Here is a 27079-nt window from a genome sequence, read left to right as displayed (position 1 = left end):
ATGCTTCCCGTATATGTCGACAGAAGAGTTCATATTTTCAGACATCGTTTCTCCCAAGCAGGATGGCAGTCTTCAGTGCCCAACTTGCAAGACCATCTATGGGGAGAAAACGGGCACTCAGCCCCCCGGGAAGATGGAATACCACGTCATCCCCCACTGCTTGCCCGGTTACCCAGACTCCAAGACCATCCGTATCGTCTACGACATTCCTGCCGGCGTCCAGGTTGGAATGATCTGATTTCACTAATCCTCCTTGCTTTTTGTGCTCTGATCCACATGCTTTCTTCTCTAAATTGCCCGCCGTGCTGCGGCTGCTTTATCCGCTTAAGTTTGATGATTCTGGTACCAAGGTGAGCCGTGTAAGTCACGAAAGAACACCGTGGTCTTTTCTGTCTCAGGACAGTAAATCGAAAAGCCTTTCAGAGGCTGTGAATAAAGTCATCGTTTGACAATTTAGACCGGGGTCTTAAACTCATCCGAGCTCAGGCGCAGCATGGAGGAAAATGTATCCTCGTGGGCCGGACAGGGAAAATGATGCTATATATCTTAAAAACAGTGCCAATTATATGTAAATGTTTGCTCTACGTGCCAGCCCGGTCCCAATTCTTCACTAATAAGCAGGGGTCAACTGTAAATGTAATGTTGAAAACTAACTCAAAAAATAAAGATGAAGAAAAATAACTATCTTTTTGCTCCCCTCTGTATCACAATATAGCATTTACTGTAGGTTGCATTTAATTAATGGAAATGTTTGGTTGTTTTTTTTCATTTGTTCATCCATCCATTAGTTTTCAATAGCAGCTTATCAGCTGTCTATTGGCCGTAGGCTGGGATACCCTGATCTTGTTTCCAGCCAATCACGGCAGAGGAACGAACAACCATCCACGCTCCCAGCTACACCTTAGGACAAATTAGTGTCCCCAATACACAGACTATGCACGTTTTTGGAAGCCGGAGTGCCCAGAGGAAACCAGCAGCTCAGGACCACATGCTTAAGAGTATTTTCGGAAAAAAAAAAAAAAGAGATTGGACAGACCCACAAAAGTGAATCCTTTAACACAAACACCCTTTTTTTTTTCTATGCTTCATGAAATCATCTTAGAGGCCGAATATATTACTCATGTAGTACTGTGATTAAGACTGAAACATTGATTGATAAACATTTTTTTTGCATTCCACTCTACTGTAATTGAGAGAATCGCAGGCTGCCTATTTCATCCTGACTCTCCAGTGGTGCTATGAAATGTTCAAATGACCTTTTGAGAGTGGGCTCAGTCCCCCAAAGGCGACAGCACTGCTCAGTTGGCACGTTAGCGCAGCAGCCACATGCTAGACGTACACCTCCTGCTCTCATCGTCAAGCCTGTGCCACCTACATCTTTTTCCTCTGAGCCACATTCTGACTTTATGGCACTGTGATGACAAATGATTGATGCATGATTGGGTAGGTATGTTTTTTTGTTTATTTCTTTTAATACATGTATTCACTGACAGGAATTCCAGGGCATGGTTGCAGACAGCAGCAGTAATGCTAACCATAAGGTCCTTATCTGACCCACCGCATCATTTTATGTAGCCTGCGCCCCCTAAAACAGTAACTTCCGATTTCAAAACTAGTTATTGGTTTATTTGTTGTGAACGGTTTATGTAATAATTCAATACTATAATTTTTTGAGGGTTTTGTTTGTTTGTTTCACAGTCATTATGGCCCTGTGAGGGGAAACACTACAATTGCGGGTGGAGACCATAATGAGTTTGACACGCCTGTGTTAAGCCTTGCTCATTTCCATTGAGCAAACCATTCCATTGTAAATGGAGGGGGAAATGGTTTTTCACCGCATGTACTGTGTGTTTCAGACCAATGAGCACCCCAACCCTGGAAAGAAGTTCAGCGCAAGAGGGTTCCCTCGGCAGTGCTACCTGCCAGACAACGACAAGGGCAGGAAGGTGAGCCGAGCCCCAAATCTGCCTGTGGAGTTCAAACTTGCTGGAAAATTGTTTTGGACAGAAGAATGTCTCTATCCACCGGCATAATAGAGACTTAGAATCAGCGCAGAACATAATTATCACTCTAAATGTATGAAGTAATGATTAAAAAAAGAAGTCATCCACTGCTCATCTGAACTTCCAACATCATCCCCTTTGCACCCCGCAGGTTCTCAAGCTGCTGATCACAGCCTGGGACCGCCGCCTCATCTTCACCATCGGCACTTCCAGCACCACGGGAGAGTCTGACACGGTGGTGTGGAACGAGATCCATCACAAGACCGAATTCGGCTCCAACCTGACGGGCCACGGCTACCCCGATCCAAACTACTTGGACAACGTCCTGACGGAGCTGTCGGCCCAGGGAGTCGGCGAGGACAACCTGAAGGACTGAAAGCCTCCCGAGCCGCTCGTCTGGAACGTGACCCCCCATGTGCGCTCTTGTCTCCTAGGGAAGGCTAACGCCGCCCGCCCATCATGCGGCGCGCTCCTCTTTCCTCTCCCTGATTGAGACCCTGAAGAAGTGGTGACAAAGTGGGATCTTTTTGTTGTTATTTTGATTACCTTTTGCATCATGCCCGGAGGAGCGTGTACGTATCCTCAAAGACTTGAGGCACATGCTCCCTGTCAGTGTTGCTACCAGCAAATGTGTCATTGACCTCTTTTCAAGTCAAAGCGAAAGTCTGCACTTATAGCGCAACGCGAATGCGTGACGAGGCCGGATTGCGTGGCTCGACCAACTCTGCATAATGAATGTTGAGGGAATTGCTGCAATAAGACGAGGTGCCAATGAAGCTTTTCTCACTCGATAAGACAAATTGTGAAGAAATATATATATATATATACACGTGTGATTTTTATGAAAGTTTCTTCTCCCTTGTTTACCTAAAAATCGAATATTGTAACATCATTATTATTGTACATTATCGAAGCAAGGGCTAAAGAAGGTGTGTTTCCTCGTAGGGTTTCCAAGTATTTACTAATAGGCGTATGTTACATCGCTGACCCTGCGAGACCAGGGGCTTTGAAATTTCCGAGCAGACATCCGGATGCTTGCTGTGAGATATCGGAGCATACCATTGCTACATTCCAAGGTGAAAGTCGTTTATTTCGTTGACACTCTGCAAATGCTGACCTCTGTGAACATGAAGGCCCGTGCTTGTATGCTCGCAATCGGAGGAAAATGTGGCCTTGGGCCTATCCATCACGCATGAGGGGGAGCGTGTGACTGCATGCGCCGAGGTCCTAAAGGTGTGGGCATTTTCCACAGGCGATCCATCTTGCGAATCGCAACTCTCCCGGGAGGTGTTTTGCGCTGGGCGCTGCTTTCTTTTCGTGGGGAGCGTTTTGACATGTTCTCTTCATGGCTCGCGTCCTCTTCATTAGCGGGAGACATCCTTCCAAGAGACATGCAAACGATGTTTTAGCGCGGCGGCAGATGCATCGCAAGTGTTTAGCTTCCTTCCTGTAATTTTACTCTTTCCCTGTAAGATGTTATGCGAAAGAGCTAAAGACTTTTTGAAGATCCTTGCAGCGGAGCTTTGTTTTTTGAATTTACTTGCAGATGAAAGTCAGGTCACAAAGGCATCTGATCGGGTTTAATTTGGTGGACTGTTGATGTAAGGTTGTTGTGATGCCCATTTTAAGGTGAATCGCCGTCTTCCGTAGCAGTTTGAGGCAGTAGCTCTGCTTCAGATTTTTCTTAAAATGTATTTTAGGTGTTTGTTTTATTTTTTTCCTAATTCGTATACTGTACTTCGGGGGGGACGATATTTACAAAGAAAATATACTCTGCAATTCAGTTTGATTGTATGGTTGGTTTATTTTTATATCCCAAAACATTCACTTACCTACCCATGATCAGCTACGCAAAAGCAGATGTCAACATGATGAATAAAATCTGACATTTTGGTCAGTTTGTCAGGGATTGTTTGGCTACGTATGACATGTTAATGGACGTCTAATATAATAAGTAGTGTTAGTGGATGCTACTGTCCGTACCTTCATGTAGAATTTGTGTATTTGACTTGAATAAATATAGTCAATGTAACTTTATCATTATTGGGGAGCCGAAACAGCATGAACATCGTCATTCCCTCCAAAAGGGTCATTTCTATGTATGAAGTCGACTTTTTAGTTCACCTTTAGTCCAAGACGGGAAATCAATTGGCTCAATATAAACAGGAGCCATAGATATATTGGGATTTGGTTTCTTTTTGAAGGCCCTGAAAATCGTTTTTTTTCCTCAGAATGCAATGCTACATTACTATTTATTGTGTGACATATGCAAATGAACAATGCGTAAGCCTGCAGCTCTTCTGCTCCCACCAAAATCAGTACAGTCTGTTGCCATTTTGTCATGTCAGCGAACCAAAATATACTGTAGATGTGAGATTCATGTTGGTGACTCTTGCATTTACTAACGTGGCTGAAGCCAATCGTTTTAAGTGTTGATTTTTCTCCCCCTATCATAAAATGCTCAGAGATCATAATTTCCTGTCTCAAGGGTGACCCCGCTCGTTTGAAATAAGTCCTCCATTTCAACACCCAACATCCTTTGAGTTAAACATGTCTTTCTGATTTAAGTCTTTAGGAGGGAATGAATTTGAGCCTCCTTCACAATGGTTGTCTTCATATGCAAAAAATGCATCTGTTCAAATAGCCCGTTCATAGCTGAAATTTGTGATCGCTGCGTGAAACAGACGTTTTATGAAAAACAGCTTTTCAGGGCCTTTCAAAATGCTTGTTTGTTTTTCCATCCACTCGGTAATCAGTCGATTTAAAGTCTTAAATGAACCGAGCATGCTTGGTTTTGAGAATATAATCTGTAACTGTGAGGCAGACGAGAAACAGCGCAGCGCATTGTGCATACTGTTTTGTTTTATTACGGTTTCAAACTGTGATCTCATTCGGGCTGCCTCCTTTTCAGTTACCCTACACAAGGCAAAATAAATTGAGACTATTCATTGTTTGGACCTCCCTTCACTGTTGGAGGGCTTAGCAAGTCAGAAGTATCAGGGAATTGTCCGCATTAGTCAAGTTTAACGAACTCGAGGAACCCAAGTTTGCTTCTTGAACATTTCGTCGACCCTTTAGACTTTCAGGTGTGTACAGACTTCCGTGTTAAGGGAAACGCGTTGTGGTTTGGTTTGTTTGATCGACGGCGAGACGGCGTTTATGCAATTTACTATTTTCGAGATGTAGAACATGATTTATTTGTAGCAGGACAGTGATTTTTGGGTTAGTCGTTTTATTTGTGGGGTGCCTCACTCCTCTTGTGTATAACGAAAGCAGACATATACGTGCATATTGGAAAGCATATATTTTTGATGTATTTTCTGATTAAAGATTGTCTTTACTATAACTTTTCCATTTGATTGGAAGTGGGAAGTTCTAACGTACCATTCTGTGTAGTACTCGCTACTGTAATCATAAATGTTCAATGCTTATCGTACAGTACATCTCTTTCAAATATACCTTCAACATTTAGTATGGCTATTCTGTCCGTCGGTACCTTTGTCTCTTTGAGTGTGCGTATTGTATGACAAAATCCTAGGCCCACGTTTTCCTTGGAAGAGATAGTCATGTTCTTTCCAAGATGCATGTGAGCTACTTTAATGGCTCTATCATTAAAAGCGCCTCTTGAGAAAGGTCAACCAGTTGATGTTGTCATCTTCGCACTGTGCTCCGCATCTTGCCTCAGAACATTTTCTTTTACGCCAGAGATGAGATGGCGTTTGGCACATTTCTTAACCTTTTGGAGCGCAATGTTTGAATTGACATTTTCAATCCCCAATTTTATGCTTTGACATCACTTGAGCAGTGTTTTCTTGTCTCAAAGATCAAACTGAAATTAATTTAGGGAGACGTAGAGACTATGACTTAACTATAAAGGGCTTTTCGATCAATAATCGGTCTTTATTCAGTCATGTGTTGACCTTGTTGCATGTTTGTGTCTTGTGGACAGAAACGGAAAAATAAATGTGCCCTCAATGGGTGTTTCACCTTCGTCACCTTGACTTTTATTTCATTCTCTGTGTTATTTCCTGCAGTGTACGTAGACATGTAGAACGTATTCATTGGTCATTTGGGGCCACTGGCTAGCTGGCCAGCGTGTGCTAGAGGCTGTTTTGGGACGGCGGGGTCAACCGTGACTACCCTGCCCCCTTCCCTCCAGCTACCTCCTGTTGGTCACATGACCTGGCTAATTGGAAAAAGAACTGCAGCACGAGTGCAGATAGGTCCGTTTTTGAAACAGGCTGAGACCAGCAGTGGATATAAAGGAAGCTAAATGAAAATGGCTGTTGTTATAATGTAGCTGCATGGAACGATTTGGTCATCATTCTTTCGAATATATTGATTTTCTGCTCGAGATGAATGATGCTGCATCATCTCTCCCATCAAATTACGTACAATGAAATTGAACTGAGCAGGGATATTCTGACAAAGTTGTCTTTTTGAGACAGTTGATTTTGACAATCCGGAATATATTGCCGAAAACAATCCCAAACAAAATGCTCCTCTTCATTACTTTGTTCCATCGGTTTCATTTCATTGAAATTATCATGATACGTACATATAATCTCTACATCAAAAACAAAATTATTGTGAGAAGACTTAACAGTTTTGTCGTGATTTTACACTTGGCAGTCTATTTGAAGCACAGTGAGGTTTCAAAATGAAAAAGAATTTGAGGTCTACATTCACCATAGGCTCCAAATCAGATTTTGTTACATAATAAATGAGCAATAATAATCCCATATTTTGGACGGCCAACATGTCACAACAGGAATACAAAATGTTACTGATTGTCCTTTCTCCAATAGTGAACTATTCTAATGAACCCACAAAAGCAGAAGCTCTTCTATTAACACAGTGGTTCTTCAATTAGGTTCGATGAGTCGATTTGAGGGGTTCGACAGAGGCCAAGTCACAAAGTGTGTGTCCTCAATAAAAGCTTTTTCATGCTGCATGAAGCAGTAAAATATGGAGATGTCCAACTGCAAGAGTTCAGCGAATATGCCTAATTGATACATTTGATAACTCCTGAATACCTCTAACAAGGTTAGGAACCACTGCATTAAATGAACACCTAAATTGTGATCAAATCTAAAGAGCAATTTCACATAATAAATCTGTTACAGGGACATGTCTGATTTCACATGATGAATAAATGTAAAACACCTTTAAACATTGTTTTTCGATGCCTTGAATTGCCAGTATCAATGGCGCCTCAAAAATGTCGTGTAAAGTACCATCTTACCACCAAACATGATTTATACTGCATATGATTAAGTATGCGGCTATGAAAAGGGTAAATATTACCCATATAGAATAAATGGAATGGCACCATTATGCAAGTACAAAACATTTGATTTGAATGCTGAATACGCCAAACCAAAGCACACTGTTCAGTCATAAAGGGCCCAAAGCAACAATTACTATACATTTGAGTTGACTTGCGTGGACACAATTTATCGTGCGGCCACAGTGGTTCTCATAACGATGCCACTACAGCCATGGTCACGGTGACTTGAGGTGTCAACATTCAGGCACGAAAGCGAGAATAAAATGTCACACTTTCAAAAGGTTATGCAACGAAGCTTTTGCATAAGAAAAAAAAGATGTCAGACCTGGTGTCTTAAAGTATGTCAAAATATAAACGATTGTTTTCCTTTCTCGTTCACCCACAGGAGGATGCGGACCATGCGGCAAAAAAAATATCAAGTCCGAACGTGCTCCCTTTATCGTCAAGTGTCATAAATTCTCTGCAGCATTGCTAAAGTCGCTGGCACTCGCAGAATACAAAGCATGGCCTACATATTGGAAACGTACCCATTCACCCACTTTTCCTCCATCACGATCGTGACTGTGACATTCCACATCACGTGTATTTCAAAAGGATTTATCAGGGTCCCTTTTAACGTGTTCTATGGATTCAGAATTGCATTCGTGGAGTCCTCTTCCACTCTGCCCTGGAACATTGTATGAGCCTTTTCGAGATTTTCAATCACGGTGAGAAGTCGGGTGGCAAGGTTCTGAGCCGCTTTTACGTGGTCCGTTTTACATTCCGCGCCATCTATAGAGACAACAGAAATGCTTAGTTAGTTGATGCTTATTGGACAACCTAGTCATTCCCAACCACCGTGCTGTACCGCATTAATGCATCATATATATATATATATATATATATATATATATATATATATATATATACAGTGGCAGGCGTGACTTTCACACATACACCTTCTGTGATGTCAGACTCTTGAATAAATAGCCCCCATGAACACACGTATGCAATACTGGGCTACACAGGCTATTTTCCGGAGCTTTTAACCATCAATAAAAACACATCAGCCATTAAAACTTGTCATATGTGATACTGTCAAAAAATGATTTAAAATAAATATCCATGAAATTTTATGACGCCCAAATTAAAAATCGCAGTTTAATAAAAGAAGAGCATCATTTTATTTCTTTACTATTAATTGAATATGAATGAAATAACACAAACTTAATAAAAATGAAACAATAAATAAAGAAAAGGCTTGCACTGACCAAAACAAACGGCGGTCACAGTTGATTCGTCTTTTCAATATCTCCCGATTTTTCTTGACCTCTACATGCTCTCTTTCTCTTGGCATTGAGATGTACAGTGTATCCCCTCAGGTGTTGCAAAAGTTTTTTTTAAAAGCACCGTGTATATCCACTCAGGTGTCAGCATAAGTTTTAAAAGCACTGCAGCGCATGTCCAGCCGTGCTTCGGTATCTTGTTGCTCCCTCGCTTAAACAATTGAAGTTTGCAAATCCAGTGTAGCTCCAACCATCAAATCGATCTTTTGCAAATAAAAGGCATTTCCAGCAGAACTATTTGCCAGGGTTAGCTCACGCCCCTGCTAGCCCAGTCATTAATATGGTCAAGTCGGGACAGGTTAGCTAAAAGCTACGCTACGCCTCTAAAGCAATCAAGCAAAGCCAACACAGCGTAGCTTGCTTGTTGAGCATTGCACCGCCTTCCTGCAGTGAGCATCCACTAATGTCACGTTGAACATGAGGCCTCTAGATGGTTATGACTCGGTTGGCTATTACAGCTGTCTATAAAATTATACTGGCCGCTTACATATCCATCTGCGCTTGCGCAGAAGCCCGCGCGTTGTTGATGCAAATGCCCTGGCTTCTGGCTAAGGCAGCTTTCACACAGCATAGTGACACAAGTTAGCTGAATTTTAATAGGCTAAAAACACCAACTTAAAACACTAGAAGGAGCGTAACCAAATGGATTTAATGTGACACGAAAAGAACAGAATATGGAGAGAAATTTTATGAAAAAAACAACAACAGAACATTATATATATATATATATATATATATATATATATATATATATATATATATACACCATCTCCAACTCTTATGTTATGGATGTTTCCAACCTCAACTGTTGTATGTGATCAGCTCATCAGAAAGCTTTGTAGAGGCCTGATAATGATTCTTATTTCAATCAGGTGAGTTGAAAGAGTGTTCCACCATAAACATGCGGGATCGGTGACCAGGAGGGCCAGAGTTGGTGACCCTGAAGAGATTATCTAAACTCACTTCACAATCAAACTGTGTTAAAAAGGAAACGTTACTGTAAAGCACAGGTGTTGAACTCCAATCCTCGAGGGCCGATATCCTACATGTTTTCAAACCTTTTCCCTCAAAAACACCTGATTCAAATGATTGGGATCATTTTGAAGCTCCTGCAGAGCTTGCTAATGAGCTCATCATTTGAATCAGGTGTCATCCCTCAAAATGTCATCCTTGGTATAGCAAAATGAATACGACCTCTTAGGAAAATTTCTTTGGGAAGGGGGAAAGACACGAGAAGAACATACAACTTTGCGGATAGAGAAAGCTTTTAACAGGCAACGATGTATATCTAGCATGGGTGTGCAATACCAACTGCTAACGGCGGCGGTAATAACTATTCGAGATTCCCGACATGCTATCATCAGTAAAAACCGGAGTTTTCGACTGCATGTAAGCAACGCACTTTGGGTGTCTCCTATCGCTCCTTTAGATAGGTTCCGACTATTGCAGAAAAACAAGCTCAGGGCTCCCATTAAACTGGCGTTAATGGTAAGTTCAAATTGTATATGCACTTAATATTAGTTTTATGTCGTATATCATTTTGAAAGAAAGTTTATCCGCTCCCTGGCCGCGATTAAAAAAAAAATGTCAAGCGTTGACCGGTCCGTGGTGATAAAAAGGTTGGGGGCCACTGGTGTACAGTAAAAAGGTAAAGATGGGACATCACCTGGGTGAATGTCAGTATTGATCTCTTCTTTATTGCTGGTCCTCTGAGCTGCATCTGCCTCTGGAGGATATTTTTTCCTATGGGCACATCAATCGGTTAGCGTTCCCCCAGAGAATTAATTATTGGTCTCAGTGTAAACAGAAGCGATTAGTTGGAGTGTACAACACAGACCTCTAGTGTCCATCTAGTGAAATGCAATTAGGCTGAGCCTTAGCTATTTTACAGTTAACGTTTTGTCATCCCTCAGTAATTTTCATCTTTAACTTTGTTGTACATTTTGTGCTGCACGCCACAAATCACAAGGAGACTAGTCAGAAAGAAAAGGTCCCTAACCTTGGGGCGTCAGTGCACAGCTCAAGAGAATCTCAACAGCAATCAGAGAGCGGACTAGCATCTTTCCAAGAGCCTCCCTTTACTCTTGTATGCAACGTGACCTAATCGTGACTTTCATGTTCCAGCTCACCACTGACCTGAGTTTATCCCTCCCTTGGAGAAACTGCTTGTAAATAGTCTGAGCCTCGACATCGGGATCAAGAGGGTCACTCCAGTCCCCCAGAGTCACAGCAGAGTGAGTTTGACTGCAGCCTGGAACTACACACAGTTAAACATATGACACATTTGTATTATTACCGTAGTAATTGGACAAAGTCTCATTGTTTTGAGTCAAGACACAAATGCCCAGCAGTTAACGCGTCTTGAGATTCGGGGCTCGAATCTCAGCTTTGGCCTTCCTGTCTGTGGATGTTCTCTCTGTGGTAATGTCCCATATTCCTAAAATATGTGCGTCAAACTCATTAAAGACTCAAAATTATTTTTAGAGTTCAATTCAAAAGTGAATGTTTGTTTGTTAATACGGGTGTCCTCTGACTGGCTGCCGTGCAGTCCAGGTCTTATTCCGCCTCATGTCCACTCCTAGGACTTGTCACAAGGGAACCAAAAACCATTTGGACAGCCTTTCCAGACAATTCCAGTTTAAAAGCAAACATCCCCACAAACACAATTGTTCTGTATTCATTTTCTGTAGGTGAAAAGCAGAGTTCTCAAAACCTTGTCAGTAAATCTGAAGGAACAGCTGGTACATAAATAAGATTGTTAAACAGCATTGAGTGCACGTAAACGTAAACCAGGATTACCATTGCGATCTGTCTGCAGGCAGCATGTCCACTTGCCTCCACGATGTGCCCCTGGGTGGAAAGATGGAAGCATTCGCTCATTGTAGATGCTGACTTTCCTAATAGCGGACAGCCACTGGTTAAGCTCATTTACATTCTGTGTAGAAAAACAGAAGAGCAAATAATTTCATGCACACTATACAAAGGTGAATTTATATTCATTCTAGTTCTGTTATTTTGTGCTTGCAGTGCATGCTTTCCAGATTGCATGTTTGCATTGCTGTTTGCTTTACTTTTTTTTTTTTTTTTAACAGGAAAAACACTTGCTGTATAAGGTCTCACTATGGATATTGACTTGGTTCATCTTAAACATTCCACTTCTTTTGACCTGATAAACTCTCTAGTTTCTTATGGGTCATTGTCTTTTTGCGTGAGGATCTTACATCTCAATTGCGTCATTTTTTTTTTTTCTTCTGAGTTCATCATGTGTCGCGTCATTAGTGGAGATTATTGTGAGCCATGCTATTCCAAGGCATGAATTTACTTTCACTGCTTCAAAAATTACTAGTTAGTGTCATGAAAAATTCCAAAGAACCCCGATTCTTGCTTCTGGACAAGTCCTGTAAATGTAACAAGTAGAAATAGAGTGCTGAATGGAAGATGAAGATATTGTCTGCCAACTCTGCGGCGTGAGTAACAATTCACCTTGCACTGGATGTACATGGTTTGCAGCTGCTCATCATTGTCCTGGGTAATGACCTGCATTACATTCTGCTGCTGGAAGGCATTTTCGTCCACCCTCTCCACCGCGCACACACAATGGATGGGCATCGAGGAGCGCACCTGCAACAATTGACAACACCAATTAAGATGAGCACAGGGGAGCCGATAATGATGGATTATGCTTGGTATGTTCAGGTTTGGGTGAAATGAAATAGATCATTTGAATCAACAGGGCAGACATGGATAAATGATATTCACTCAAGCATCAGTCTCAACGAAGTTGTGTGAGAAAAGCACATCAGAACGAGGACAACAGCATGGCAGCATAAGACACTTTCAAGTGTAAATCAGCCTGTTCCAATGGGAGCTTGGCCCACTGAGACTGAAGAGGTCCAAGATGGAGGAAACAGGCCAGGTCATTGTTTACAATCTGATTTGCACCGTTACCATGAATAACCACAACCTTCTATTAACCCTCGCCTTTATCCCGCTCACACAAAGCAGAGACTGGCTCAAAGAGAGAGCGTTGTGCGGCTCTCCTCTTTCTCAGGCCCCGGCTGGTGAATGAGAGGAGATCATTATCACGAGGTAGGCTCCACATGCTAATAACACTAATGACGGCCTCACAAGGAGATCAACACAAATACATTAGAGCAAGCTGAGGATGATTAAGGCGGTTTGTCTTGTTATGAGTCAAGTTGCAAGTTGCTCGGCACCCTACAAAGTGGCGACCACTAAAGCTCATTCACCACCTGAAGCCAGTCACTGGAATGGTGGCCAGCCAAACACGGGGCACATACTGTAATATGAAAGAACAATTTCCATTCTGATTTAAACCTATGGCCAATTCAAAGTTTTCAGTGGAGCTATCAAGGCGGAAGCCAAAGCATGCTAGAAAACCTGCAAAGTGTTTACACTGCATTTGCCACATGCAAAGCTCTTGCTAGCGACCTGCCAATCAGGTGTCTTGGCATAAGAGAGGGTCTCGCTAGTCAACCAGAAGTAACGCTTCTTGAAGGCGAAGCGAGATAGCAGCTGGGCTCCTTCCGCTTTGTGTTTGTGGAGATATCCTTCTTTGACAATGACCGACGGGAGGAACGCAGCTCGCTGGGGGATTTCAGATACTGTAAAGGAAAAGAAACGTCCATAAATAACGGTTTCGGGGCATCTGATCAGTAGCCCTTACAGTAAGGGTAAATATACAGATGGCTGCCTTTTGCTGCAATAACAGCATGACTTTCTTTAAGATGCTGAAGTTTTTGTCCATTGGGCCCTGTGTATAACTGTCACATGGGCTCTGTTCACATTGGCAAGGTAACTATGTAACATTTTAGGGCATGTGATTGGTCGCAAACTGTTCGACAAGGGTGTGCATTATATTAATTTGAAGAACAAAATGAACATTAAGATAGCATTTCTGTGTGAGTACATTCTGAAAGGGATGTTGAGGTCAGGGCTTTGTGTGGGCCAATCAAGTTCTTAAATAACTCGCTCAAGCATGTCTTTTAAGACCTTGCATAATTGTGTAAAGGGGTCCAGTCATGCTTAACAGAAAAAGGTCAATCCCTATAGCATAAAATTGCCTCTTACGTCTTCATGAATGTTTTTGATACCAAGAGAAAAAGAAAGACACAGAATATATTCCTTCAATTGTTGCCTGTTGCCTACTAGGCTATCCTTGCTGACATATGCTGGTCAGAAAGCAGGCAAGCCATGTGTCACGCCGACTCTGCAACCTCTTTTGTCGCATCAACTCTTCTCTACGCTCATGAATATTTTACCGCCCGGCTACCAAGGTGTTTCACTAATTCTGCAATCAGATGCCACAAAGTCCCGCGTGACCAACTTTAGAAAAATGTCTTTTGGCACCGACAATGTACCTTACCTCTGTCGTGATCTATATCGATCAATTTGTCCAAGAAATCCTTGACAGTGGCCACGCTGCGAAGGATGATGGGATGAAGAGGTGCCATCCACTGCTCTTTTCCATGACCCAGCTGGAGGCCCAGGTTACCCACACTTTGTAATGCCTGAAAACAATAATGACAAAGTGCATTCACATTTACTCATGAAGCGCACATTTCAACAAGCCACGAACAGAGTAATTCCAGTTAGTTATGAAGAATTTAGAGTTGTTAACATACATGGAGCAACCCCAGCCAAGCATGTGACGTGTAAATTCCAAACAGGATTCAAACCCAGAAACTCCAAACTGTTTATGTGCAAACCACTTGTCCACTGCGCTGCTAACTCAAAAGTCACAGATCAAAAATGTCCAGTGAGCAGGCCTGCTGTGAGGCCTTTTGTCCAGCCCCCACCTGGCCGTGGGAGAGAAGGAAGTCCCTGTATACCCAGTCTCTGATGCTGTCTTTGAACATACTCTGCTGGCTGCACATCGAGAAGTAAAAATAGCCTTTCCCTTTCACAGAGCAGGACCCATGGCAACAGCACTTCAGTACCATGGACAGTGGCCATGAAGCCCACACAATTGGTTACAGGTGTGACGTAAGGAAAAGTATGGAACCACGCAGGTGAGGTATCTTTAAGTTGGATGCATTTTTTAAAATATAGCACTCACCCAAGGAATTGTTTGCCCTTTTTCCTTGTGTAGCTTGGCAGCAGGCCCACATATGAGGAAATCATACAGGGGGTCCTCGGTTTAGGTGATTCACAACAAATATCGTTTCAAGATTGCGAACGGTATGCAAAGAAGTAGTTTGTGCATTGCATAAAAATACATCATCGCATGGCTCAAAACAGCGTGTGTACCACCAAACAGTTTTGTTGGTTATGTTTCCCACAAAAAAATAATATCATACAACAAGTAATATTCATTATATTATTGGGGTTGATAGGGATAGAATGAATCCAAGTTGCATCTAAATTTGGGTTACGATGTCACACGTGGAACGGGACTCTAATAAACTGAGAACCTCTGAACTTGCCCTACACACTTTATGTGATTGTCTATATAATTTGTTTTTTTTGTTTGTTTTATTTACTGTTGCTGACTAACATGTCCAAAACATAAGGAGCACGCATTATAAAGTGTCTTGCACTTGTTTTTGAGCAACTCCGGTTATCTTTCTATTGCCTTCTTGTGTGTGTTGAGCGTGCATGTGTGAGCGTGTGTGCCTGTGTGTGTCCGCAAAGTGTGTGTGTTGTAAATTATACCTTGGCCAGCAGCAACAGTGTCCTGCTTGTACGTGTATCAGCATGCTGTTCTCTCAGCTGGAACAGTTTAGGTGTGAGGATTGCAGGAGCAAAAAAACGCAAGAAAAAGAATCCGCTGATGGCGAGATATTTCACATCCTGTTCAACATAAGGTGAAGATGACAAGTGTTATTAAAACTGCAAAATGATGTATACTAAAATATTAGCTATGAAATACGATCATATTTCACACCGGGCATTTTCTTTATGTGCACACTGACCTCATTTTCAGGTTCAGCAAACTGCTCTTCCACCCGCTTGTGCAGCTGTTTGAAGGCCACTCTCATGACAGGGGGACATTGCTCAACCGAGCTAATGATTGATTCAACGATCTGGGTTAAGTAGCTTTGAAGCATCTCCACACTGCTGTCCCGTACTTCTGCCTCCGACACTGCACCCTTGAATGAAATCCGCCTTCCCAGAAGAAATGACACGTAAAAATGGAAGCTATCCAGGTTCCAGGATCATAGCTCTAGGACATTTACCCATCAGCCAAATTCTCAGCGATCCATTGATCGATTAATCGATATGTAAACAGATCAAAACCAGTAAACGTGCCTACAAAAGCACTTCTAACATGTGAGAACATCTTGCTCACAAAGGTTTATGGATAAAAGATCCTAGCCATTGAGTCTTTGGTTTTGTGTTTCTGCAGACAATTATAGACATGAAATAAAATGACAGCATGCTTGGCTACTGCAAAAAGTAAAAGATGTTAGCTCTTGGATCTGCCTCCATGTCATAGATTGACGTCTCAGGGGGCTCATATCAGTTGCTAGGCAACAGCCATCCCCCTTCTTACATTCTTTTTCATTTCATACTCAGATGCATGTATTCCTTCCAAGGACAAAGTGTAAAGTACATGTGCAAACCCCGGGACCAGAAATAAATTGTGCACAGTTACTTGCGAAATGAGAATGGCTTTTCAGTTTATCAATCCATGCACTAAAGCTCAGATTTACCTTGTGTGAGTCAGGTCAATCTTACATGGGTCCAGTTCAATGTACTTCTTCTCGTCAAAGATGCGGCTGATGATGGGCTTCAACACCTCATGTAAATACAGCATGCCAACAGCCTGGCAGTAAATAAGACCATGGTTAAATGAATCTACATTTACAGTTCATAATGCATGAAAAGTGGTTATTTTTGAAAGCAATCATTTGTAAACTCAGATGTAGATAAAAGAAAAAATGAGCAAGATCAGAACTGAACGGGCTGTGACTGACAGAAAAAAAAAGCACCAAATGACTCACCTTCATAAACTGCTCCATGGCTTTGGACGCAAGAGAGTTGGAACGAAATAAAGTATTTGGATCAGCTACGATGGCAGACAAAAAAACAAATGCTATTAGTGAAAAATAAATACTTGCGCACATTATGAAGAAATGGGAAATTAATACTGCGTTAGCACTTTCTGATATCCCAGAATGGGGGGAATGTTTTTTCAAAGTGACAAATTATTATAGCGTAAGGAGCTTTGTTACACCAGCTAGTGGTTGTGCAGTTTTGGGTGTTGCCATGGAAACTCTAGCACGAGGCCCAGTAACTCAAACTAAACTACGCCCAACTCTATGTGGACTATACACTGATTAGCACCAGCATTAGGAGCCCTTGCCCTCAAATACTATATTTCGCCTTTATAAAAACCACAATGTGCACGTTTGGATTGGTATTATCAAAGAGGATTGCAGTGGCGTGAGAAAGGTGCATGGATTTTCAAATGAATGTTTTCACTTTATATTTACTTTTCACACACCTATAATTGGGCTTTGTACAGGAATTACGCAAAAGAGAGTTAATATGAAAGAGAACAGTTCTTATCTAGACCACTGCAAACTATGTCAACAAAATATTATCTTCTTTGAAAAGGTTGATTGTTTGATGCAGCTCTTAAGTTACATGTCATTAGTGGAAGTGGTCATAATGTGGCTGCACAGCGTACATGGGCATGTGTTTTGCAGGCAGATGTATGACTAATACAGACCAGAAAAGATTTCACTGGCCCTGATGGGGCTTGACCTTCCCTCACAAAGACCATGCTGTATTAGTGGCCAGAAAAATCAATTCCTGGAGAGCAGTAGCTAAAATAAATAATGACTCATAGAAAACAAAGCGAGTCTAACACAAGGTATGTTATCTGAAGTCACATTTTTTCCAAGCACGACAGTTCAGAGCAGTACACACAATTGTTTGCCTTTCTACTGTCAAAGGTGCGATGTATCACTTTTGCGAATGCTTCCATTTCTGTCCGTGACGTAAACCCGATAATGGGAGCAACGCAGATCAGAAATTCCAATTTGAAACTGTGCTGTGACAAAACATGAAAAGCTGCTACAGTATATTGCCATCATTCCATGTGACACCGTAAGACGAACTCAAAATGCTTCAGTGGGGTTCAAATGTTATGCCTTCTCTCTTACTGGTATGGTTGACCTCCTGGGTGTTGAGATAATCTAAGAAGGGAACCACGAGGCCCTGACCCAGGTAGATCTTAACCAAAGTCATAGCCACATCTTGTCGGCTCTCGACTGTAGTCACCTCCTCCAGCATGGTCAATGCACCGGTGTCCTCAATCTGATGAGAAGACACCTTAGATTATTTGTTTGGTCAACATTTTTTAGAGGTAACGGGCAATTATAAATGCCGGAAAAGAGGAGTTATTGCTCAGATGAGCACTTAGAAAAAAAAAATATATAGATGCTCACCTCAACAGGGGAGATGACTGACTCAACCAAAAGGTCAATGAGGGGCTGGTAGTACAAAGAGGGCAAAATCTGATCCTCGACCAAACGCACTTTCAAACGCAATGCTCCCAACTTGCCACTGGACACAGTAAAGGAAATTCGATGTAGTAAGCACAAAAATACGCTTCCTGTCTTGTAATGTTAAATGTATCTAAAATGTTTAACAACAAATATATAAAAACATTATAAATTGACACATTGATAACAACATTAACTCATTCAAGTCCAAAGGCATATTTTTATGTTGTTTAGAGAATCCAGACATTCAACGCTAAGTACTTATGATTTTTCTTCAATTATTCGTCTTTAGATCTGTCTAAAATTTGAGTAATAAAAGCTATGAATTACTTTAGATACTAATGTTAGTAATTCCCTAAAGTAATTGATGACTAAACTAATTTTGCACCAGCCATTTTTACATTCTTCTTTAGACAAAAATGTTTAAGAAAAAAAAAGGAAAACATAATAAAGTACTGTACCTAGAAGTGAATATCCAGACTTTTGATGGAATGTTCTTTTTTAACCTTTTACAAATCCGTGGAATCTGCAGTAATAAATGCTGCAGGCTACACGGGGCCAATATTTCCTTTGTCACAAATAAAGAATGAATATTGACCCCCGAAAGTCATAGTCTTCAGAACGAACTAACACTGACCAAATAATCACAACCATATTCCTCACCTTGCATCCACCTCATTGTTTCCCAAAGGTAGCAAACGAAACCAGCTCTTCAATAGCGGAGTTTTATGCAAACAAGCAGAAGGGATTTCCACCTGCAGAAATTAAGCACATACCCAACTCATTTCATGAACGTAAGAATTGAAGAGTGACATGTTTGCATCTCTTGGTGCATTTAGAGACACCCTGTCCTCACCTTTCCCAAAAAATCATTTTTGCCCACCATGTCCCAGTCCCAAACCTCCACAATGACATTGCCTTCCTCACTAAATTCCTGTGGATCCAATTCCAGCTCCAGGGTCTCTCCCCAGTGAGGGAAACGGGTCTTCTTGATTATCTGAAACATAAAAGGTACGACTTAACCTCCACTAATATTTGTAGGGCACTTAATGAGCATGAAGACAGAGCTCACCGAAGTTTCTGCACTGTGCTTGTTGTAAATAACTCTTGCAAATGGATCCGAGGTGCCAGAGATGTCTCTTGGGGCCAGGTCTCTGGTGTCAATAAAGCAACAAAAATATGTATTCCTTTTGCCACATCATGTCGCAAACAAAACAAATGAATAGTATACTGTAGATCTGCTTAGAAAAAATGACTTCATTTCAGTTTGACCCTGTCTTTTCACACTACTTCATATTTGCAAGGACATGAGTGACTAACACAGCTTCAAGCCCTGAGTGACGTGCTTATTAGCACCCTGCCTGAGAGGGCGAGAGTGGATGGAACCCACAGATGGGGTACTGAGAGGTGTGAGGGTGGAATGTTGACGCAAGCAGGGAGAATGGAGGCCTGCAGCGTGATGAAGATGACGATTATGATGGCATGATTACAGCAAGAAGACGACGTATCGGGCATCAGAACATGATAATAACAACAAAAGAAACCCTGAAGGCAGCCATATTTCTGAACACGGCTCCTGATTATTCCATACCTGGCTTCAATCACGTCACATCGCAGGACAACCTTGTCTGCATATTTTAGCTGTTGGAGAGCAAGGTGGATTTCTCCTTGGACTTCTTCATTGGGATCAACCCTTGTCAGATTCATCCAGCTATCTAGAACTGATGATACCACATGGACATGATGTTAAATTAACCCCCTTTAATGTGCCTTCCTTTACTGATTTTCACATGGTATCATTAAAATACTATCAATAATGACATGTAAGAAAGGTTTTTTTTTTTTTTATGCAAAACCTTAAAGGAAGTGCATCATATGTGTGTGTGTGTGTATGTGTATATATATATATATATATATATATATATATATCCGCGTGCGTGTGTGTGTGTGTGTGTGTGTGTGTGTGTGTGTGTGTGTGTGTGTGTGTGTTTATAAGTTGTGTAAGTGTGAAATATAGTTCAGTTTGCCCATTTCCCACAGCATGCTATAGTCATGTTGGATTGATTTGTACAATTTATATTTATTTTTTAAGTCAAGCATATAGTTCTATTGTCACAATGTTAAGATTTGTGTAGAGTAAAACGTCATATTTAAAGTTAAAGTGTTCCCTGTATGTCTGCTTCTTGCATTTTCTGTGCTCCCATGCGTAAAGTAATTTTGGCCTTGTACATGAGGTTCAACATTAAATTATATCAGTGAGCATACACAAATATTAACATTTCCAAAGGTTACGTTTAAAAGGACTCATGTCATGTGAATCCATGGCCATTTAACCTTTGTGCCCCCCCCATCCAAAGCCATACCTTTAGTTTGAGATGCAATGGCTTCTTTTGTAAGCGTAATCTTTCCAATAACATCATCATGGCTGTTGAAGAAGACAAAGCTTAATTAGATGTAATCTAAACTTAAATAAAAAAAGGTTATGGGTCGATTAGATGTCTGATGCAGAAGGAGGAAAGAGAAGGAAAAGAGTGTAGAAAAAAACATCTCGACTGGTACTATATTTACCAATCTGTTTATTTTCAGCCTTAGTGTCTTTTCCAAAACATTCGTACTGTACATGTGACTCTAACTCAGCTAAATCAAGAGTGAACTGAAGCAAACACTAAAGCCTTAGAGCACCATATATCAAAGAGGGTAAAAGTAGTCAACTGCACAAATGATTGACTTTAAAAACATGCAGAGATTACTTTTGATTTGACAATTTTACCCAATAGTATCCTCATCCATGACTTGGAAGGAGAGCGAATGGAAACCCATCGGGAGGTGCAGAGTGTATTCTTCACCCCAGAAAGGATTGAGGTTCTTCCACACTGTTGCAGTCCTGAAAAGTGAAAGTCTGAATCACATGTTGTTGCTACTTGTTTTAATGGGCAGGCAGGCAGGAAGTAAGACAGACAGACAAGCAGGTAGAAATACACTGTCAATATCTTGGTATCAATCAACTATCTTCCAAAAGGCACCGTTTTTCTGTGCTTGCATTGTGTTGATTAGGCTGGTTTGTCTATTAAGTAAGTGAAGACATTGCAAGCTCATGTTCTGTAACATAATTAATGCCTGACAGAATTGATGACTCAAAATGAAATGTGTGGGAAAGACAACATACATAAGTGCCCAAAAGGAAACACATGTTGCTTTATTTTCAACTTTCCAGTCAAACTGAAGTTGGAGAGATGGCAAAGGATTATTGTGCAATGACAAATATGAAATTGTGGTTAGCAAAAATACCATTTCAGAAAAAATGGCTCAGAGGCACTTCACACCTAATATTAATATTTATGCTATATTTTATGTAACACTCCCTCCAACAAATATTTGCTCAAGACAAAGAAATGAGAACTATTTGTATATGTAAAAACAATTTATCCACAAACTTATACAAAACAAGGAAAGTCATGAGTTTGCATGAGTATTTACTGTGCAACATTGTGCCACTTTCTCAAATTCTACCAGATGGAGCAATCATCACTGACTTCAGCTCATGTTCTTTTTGTATCCCACTGCATTATAGTGAAGATCACAATGTTTCTGTCGAAAGCACCTCATATCTTTCCTGTTTCAAATGTGTCAAAGGATTCCCTCAACTACTAGAGGCACACGACTACTGATGCATTCTCTCCATGGTTACCTGTGGGCCAGAACAGTATCAGGTCTCTGCTGAGGAAGGGGCCACAGTGTACACATGCATCATCATCATCATCATCCTAATCGCAATATCTCCTCTCAAGTTCACAAGTATGTGTAATAGCAGGTGCAGTCGGACATTTGTCCAATGAAAAATCTCATTCTGGCATCAAATTAAAAAAAAAAAAAAAACTCACAGATTGATACTCACCTGGCTACAACTTCATTGTCAACTTTTACTATGCAGTATGGATCACTGGTTCCGGACCTTGGTATGGCAAGAAAAAAAAAAAAAAATACGGCATTAAACATGAAATATGACAGTTGTGAGTTATTAGCTGTGAGTAATTAGCTTTCAAGATACAGTATAGAACAATCTTGACTTTCTAGTGTCATATTTATTTCATAAGTAACCGAAAAGCACGAGACTTTTCTTAAGTAAACACACCTAACAAATAGCCTTGAGATTGCATTCTCATTAACAAAGCATACAAACACCTGCCCTGTGCAGACCATACTTACACATCTTTGGCTGGGAGGTTCCTGCCCTCGACAATGCGAAAATATAATGATGTGTTTTTGGCCATTTTTGCGAAGGCATTAATCCAATGCTCCCATGTGCGCAGTCCTTGTCCAAACGTTTTTCTCCTCTCTCCTCTTCTTCATCCCGCTGCACCTTGAGCGTGCGCGCACGTTCAACGCGCACGCGCTGCCAGTCGCGCGTGCATCCCAGTCATGTCAAGCTACCAATGTGGCCACTACGGCCGTGGGCTCAGGTTTTAGCGTTACCCACGTTTGTCCTTATTGCTTCCTTTTGAATCGAATTAAATAAGTGAACAAACACGTTTAAATATTTTTACTTCTATTTTTGTCAGCGTTTATACAGTGTTCCCTCTGCTAGTTTGGTAATTAGGTTCAGATCATTTCATTTACATATTTTTCACCACGCTATCGGTAGAAGATAATTCACATGCCAAGTATCTATCAAGCATGTTTTTCCATTTAAAAAATAATAGAATATGCCACCTGGCGATCTCAAGCAGATACTGCCATAGTGTTTTGATTTTCAGACAGGCATCTTAAAGGGCAGTAACGATAGGGTCCTTCTAGCCCGTCCGCGAGTTTACGTGGCTACCAATCGTAACAAACCTAATGCCATTTAAAAGAATTCCCTTTTAACAAATCGAATTTATAACCATTCATATTTTTTTTTATTTGTCGTGTGTCGAATCCACTCTCTTAGAAATATATTATTCTCTAAAATATACTTTTGAAAAACAGCGTTTCGTGAGATTCGTTGCTGTGCTGATGCCGATTTGAAGATGGATGGATTTCCTCTGGTGACTAGCGTGGATTCTACAAAACAACAAGAACGGCATTACTACCTATTATCAGAGCTCCAGACCTTAGCAAAAGATTTACCGAGGTAAAGTCACATCGTCTACTCGACTTGTATGAGGATCTAACTTATAAAAAGCCAAATATATAGTTCAAAATCTAAGTAACAACGTTTGCACTTAACCGCACTAGTAGAATGACTTGTCGTGGTTAAATCGGTCTTACTCTTTAAGTTTTTTTTACCACTACACTTCTACGTTTTTTTTTTCCCCACGACCTTTCAGAACTTTAAGATATATGTCCACACTGGCAGGGCGACTTTGGAATTCTATTTATCCAGCTATATTTCATTGCTGAGGCAGGCCCAGGAGACAACTAGTGCGTGGCACACCCCTTCTTGTTGGACCTACGAATGCTATTAGTGCAGTAATTTTTGTATCTAGTGAATCATCCAAAAGTGGTACAGGGATCCCCTAGTCGTTCTACGATTGCACTGAAGTGGCGTACAAGTGAGAACAAGGAGATGACTAAAAGCTACATTTGCATCTTAAACTTACTTATGTTATTGTGAGAACTATACTGAATACTTATTGTATTTTTGGGCAGCTCCTTCCAGCAACGTCTGTCCTACAATACACTTGGCGACCTGGCTCTGGCTCTCATAGATGGAACAGTTTATGAGATTGTACAGGGACTCTTGGATATTCAGCACCTGACAGAGAGAAATCTTTACAGCCAGAGGCAAAAGTTGCACTGTGAGCACCAAGGTAGGTTCTCATTTCCTGTTTTCACTTTTTGTTGAGCCAAGCCACTTTTATATAACTTATTTGAAAAATCTGGCCCACCAAACCCCCCCAAAATTGTAAGTGGAGTACTATATACCATATTTTCCACACTATATGGTGCACCTAAAAAGAATTATTTTTTTTAAAAGCTGGTGGTGCGCCTTATAATCAGGTGCGCCTTATATATGAATCAATATTGAGATTGGGATTCGTATATGGGGAATGAACTGATAAAGTAAGCTTTACCTGGTTATTTTGTGTGTTTACAGTTGAACGAGGGTGGTCATATTGAAATTGAGTTATTATGCTATTGAGAGTTTAGAGTTATTATTTGAGTTATTGTCATTACTTTGAGCATCACTATATCGTGTTTGAAAAAGCTTTAAAATATGTCATTAATTGAGGGTGCGCCTTATAATGCGGAAAATACGGTACTATAATAGTATGTAGTGATTGTGTATGAGTATTGTTCTGCTTGTCCCTATGCTGCTCACAATTTATGACCAGGTTTTCTGACCTGCAGATCCTTAAAACGCCTTCAAAACCATTAAATCGTGGATGAATGAATAGGTGAATGGATGGGTGAATAGAGGATGAATGGATAAATCGGTGAATGACTGAGTGAATGGAAAAAAAATAATGAGTGAATGTATTATTCGACCATGGGTGAATGAATGAAAAGATGAAAGACTGGATGAGCAAAAAATTTAGTGGATAGATGAATGAGTGGATTGGTGAATAATACAACGGTGAGTGATTGGAACGGTGGTTGAATGAGTGAATGTGCAAGAGTAAATGAAAAAATGTTAGGTGATTTTAGAGGCATTTGAAGTGTCAAGTGAATAGTTACTATTTATTTATTTAATTTTGTCACAGTCACTAAGTTGCCTGTTGTTAACAATCACGCCTGTTTTATCTAACAAGAGCAAGTCTCTGTTACCTCACCTGTTACTTGAATAATTGGCTCCTGTAAAAACTGTGAAGACTTGAAGCTAGGAACAGGTTTGGTTATTTCTTTGTGATTGCATTTGCAATATGTAAATGGTGTTTGTTTTAATGTGCAGCCCTAAAGCAAGATATAGCGAGGAAGCACAAAGAAGCTCTGCTGTCGTGCAAGTCCCACAACCTGGCACTACTGAAATCAAACCAGCAAGCTGAACAAGACGTAAGGAGGGCCGTTAATCCTATCTTGTACCCTAACCCTGTACAGTGGTACTTCAATTCCAACCACAAATTATTCTCTGGCTCTGGGTGAACTTTATTTGGGCAGCTTGCAAAAAAATCTTTCCAGCTTTTGATTTCAATCTACAATATATGGAGCAGCTGTATCAAAGGTAGCTTTACGCCACCCTCGTGCTTTGTAACTCACGAAAACACTTTCAAACCCCATATGACAACCTGCAAACTGTACATCATTGGAAACCTTTTATTTTTGCCATAAGAAAATGTTACTATCTTGTCCTTTCTATAAATATGGGTTTCTTTTAAGGCACTGGAAATCCGTGTGCGAGAGGAACAAAGAATGATGGATGAGAAGATTGTTTCTGAGATTGATCAGAAAGTTACGGACCAACAAAACACTCTGGAAAAAGCTGGAGTTCCTGGGTTTTACATCACCACAAATCCCCAGGTTTGGAGCATATCAGCATTGTTATTAGTAATTCTCATAGATGTTATCTTGCTTCTGAACCAGAAAAATGATGTACTGTATTGTGTGTGTGGGGGTTTTTGTTTTGTTTGTTTTGCGCTGTTGTTTTTTTCATCCAGGAGCTGACAATGCAGATGAACCTACTGGAGTTGATCCTAAAGCTTCAACAAAAGGAGTCGCAGTCTGGATTTCTATGACAATTATGTCAAATGTCATATTCATGCTTTGAAATCAGTCAATTGACCTTTTTTTTTTTGGTTCATGGGTTCTTTATGGTAACTTTTGGTAGATTTGGAACAACCTACTTAAATACTCACAAAACATCTGAACTGAATGAAAGCAACTTGCACTAGCCGTTTCTGGGTTAGAAGTGGAATGGGAGTGTGATACTTCCTGATTTATGTTTTGGTCTCTTATTTATTTGAATAATAATTGAGATGCGCTGCACTTTTTTTTTATTACACTTTGCTTCTAGTGTATGTTTGTTTTGTTGTTCGTTGAGTTTTGATCATAATGCGAACTGCTTTGAAGAATAAATCTTATTGACAACCTATTTTTCTCTTCTGGATGCACACTGCATATAAATGTTTGAAATAATACCGGTAGTGTTAGTGAACTTTTATTTGTAAATACAGCAGCCTATGTTTAATGTTGCGTGTGGAAATCCTAAACTTACTTTGTGAGGCTTTAAACCAACAACTCAAGTATTCCAGATGCTCAATGTTTTATACTTATTGGCATTTTCCGCTAATGACCACTACAAAACCTTACATTCAATTGATCACATTTTTAATACTGTACCCGTATAAGTGAAATCTCTCTCATCACGCACATTTAGATTATTTATTCCTACAACTCTGTCAATAAGTACAGTACAATAAGGTCAATTGGTTTATTTCTACTGGACACGAAAAATTAGTTTGGTACAGTATGTATATCTCCCACACAGTTTTAAACAAGAATTTGTTAAACATGATTTTTATGAGCAGCATGTTGTAAGTGGCAGCCTGAATATACTGTAGCATAAGACTTGATAATTTCTTGCTCCCTGGAATAACCGTGTTAAACGTCAAAAATTTCCATTCATCTTTGAAACTTTTTTTAGACTTAATTTTTTGTTGGTGGGGTGTGGGGGGTACTCTTTCCACGTCACGGGTTAACAGGTAAAACGAATCTTTGAAAGGTTCAAGTTTGAGAAAACCTTCATTTGTCAACACTTGACAAACACCTTTGTTGTTTCAGCGGTTTGTTTTGAGTCATTATTAATGTCTTGTTCCATGGCAAATGTCCCAAAACAATAGGTTGCGACTGAATCGGCAGAAAAAACATTAAAAGGACAAAGTGTAAGATTTAGACCGTGTTTCATTACGGACAGCACAATTTACCATTGTGCGTAGCAATATCAGACATGGCATCCTCTGGAGTGCCACCCTCCATGTCATATAATTTAATAACTAGACCTACGATTATATTTAAAACATATTGTTGGCCGTTAAGAGCAGAGTTATTTGGAAGATTTTATAATTTATA

At 40.5% G+C, this 27079-nt stretch overlaps 3 protein-coding genes and 1 long non-coding RNA gene across 7 annotated transcripts in view; 3 read left to right on the top strand and 1 right to left on the bottom strand.

Annotated features, from left to right (window-relative positions):
* The window catches only part of dtx1 (deltex 1, E3 ubiquitin ligase), a 32330-nt gene extending 26336 nt beyond the window's left edge, over positions 1-5994 (top strand). For all 3 annotated transcript variants that reach the window (XM_088419206.1, XM_088419213.1, XM_088419196.1), the window contains exons 8-10: positions 62-223; positions 1857-1946; positions 2155-5994. In XM_088419206.1, the coding sequence (XP_088275332.1) occupies positions 62-223; positions 1857-1946; positions 2155-2379 (477 nt within the window). In that variant the 3' untranslated portion in view covers positions 2380-5994. The remainder of the gene's footprint in view (positions 1-61; positions 224-1856; positions 1947-2154) is intronic.
* Positions 3783-22646, bottom strand: rasal1a (RAS protein activator like 1a (GAP1 like)). Of its 2 annotated transcripts, XM_088419179.1 has the most exons (21): positions 22301-22646; positions 21990-22046; positions 20865-20978; positions 20458-20519; positions 19686-19815; positions 19167-19248; positions 18951-19091; positions 18758-18849; positions 18038-18155; positions 17753-17906; positions 16586-16650; positions 16295-16407; positions 15554-15746; positions 15294-15431; positions 14005-14149; positions 13071-13243; positions 12102-12239; positions 11418-11553; positions 10755-10875; positions 10285-10361; positions 3783-8064 (listed from the first exon to the last, which is right to left on the bottom strand). In XM_088419179.1, exons 1-21 carry the CDS (start codon positions 22363-22365, stop codon positions 7916-7918), a joined length of 2463 nt encoding a protein of 820 aa, XP_088275305.1. In that variant the 5' UTR covers positions 22366-22646; the 3' UTR covers positions 3783-7915. The 2 variants fall into 2 exon arrangements, 1 of the variants encoding a protein (XP_088275305.1); XR_015866110.1 differs by lacking the exons at positions 3783-8064; positions 10285-10361; positions 10755-10875 and adding an exon at positions 11840-12016 and having other exon boundaries at positions 11436-11553.
* Positions 9994-14680, top strand: LOC148429986 (uncharacterized). The gene is made up of 3 exons (XR_015866114.1): positions 9994-10106; positions 10743-10852; positions 14548-14680. It is a non-coding gene; the product is annotated as an uncharacterized LOC148429986 (long non-coding RNA).
* A 216-nt stretch (positions 22647-22862) lies between the features above and the next one.
* On the top strand, positions 22863-26102 carry dgcr6 (DiGeorge syndrome critical region gene 6). The gene is made up of 5 exons (XM_088423327.1): positions 22863-23204; positions 23723-23883; positions 24966-25066; positions 25391-25531; positions 25669-26102. Exons 1-5 carry the CDS (start codon positions 23101-23103, stop codon positions 25744-25746), a joined length of 585 nt encoding a protein of 194 aa, XP_088279453.1. The 5' UTR covers positions 22863-23100; the 3' UTR covers positions 25747-26102.
* The last annotated feature ends 977 nt before the right edge of the window (positions 26103-27079 follow it).

Source organism: Hippichthys cyanospilos, chromosome 1 (assembly GCF_059441005.1).
Source record: "Hippichthys cyanospilos isolate Australia breed blue-spotted pipefish chromosome 1, RoL_Hcya_1.0, whole genome shotgun sequence".
Taxonomy (NCBI): Eukaryota; Metazoa; Chordata; class Actinopteri; order Syngnathiformes; family Syngnathidae; genus Hippichthys; species Hippichthys cyanospilos.
Note: the sequence above shows the minus strand (reverse complement) of the source record. Positions and strands in the feature narration are given on the sequence as shown.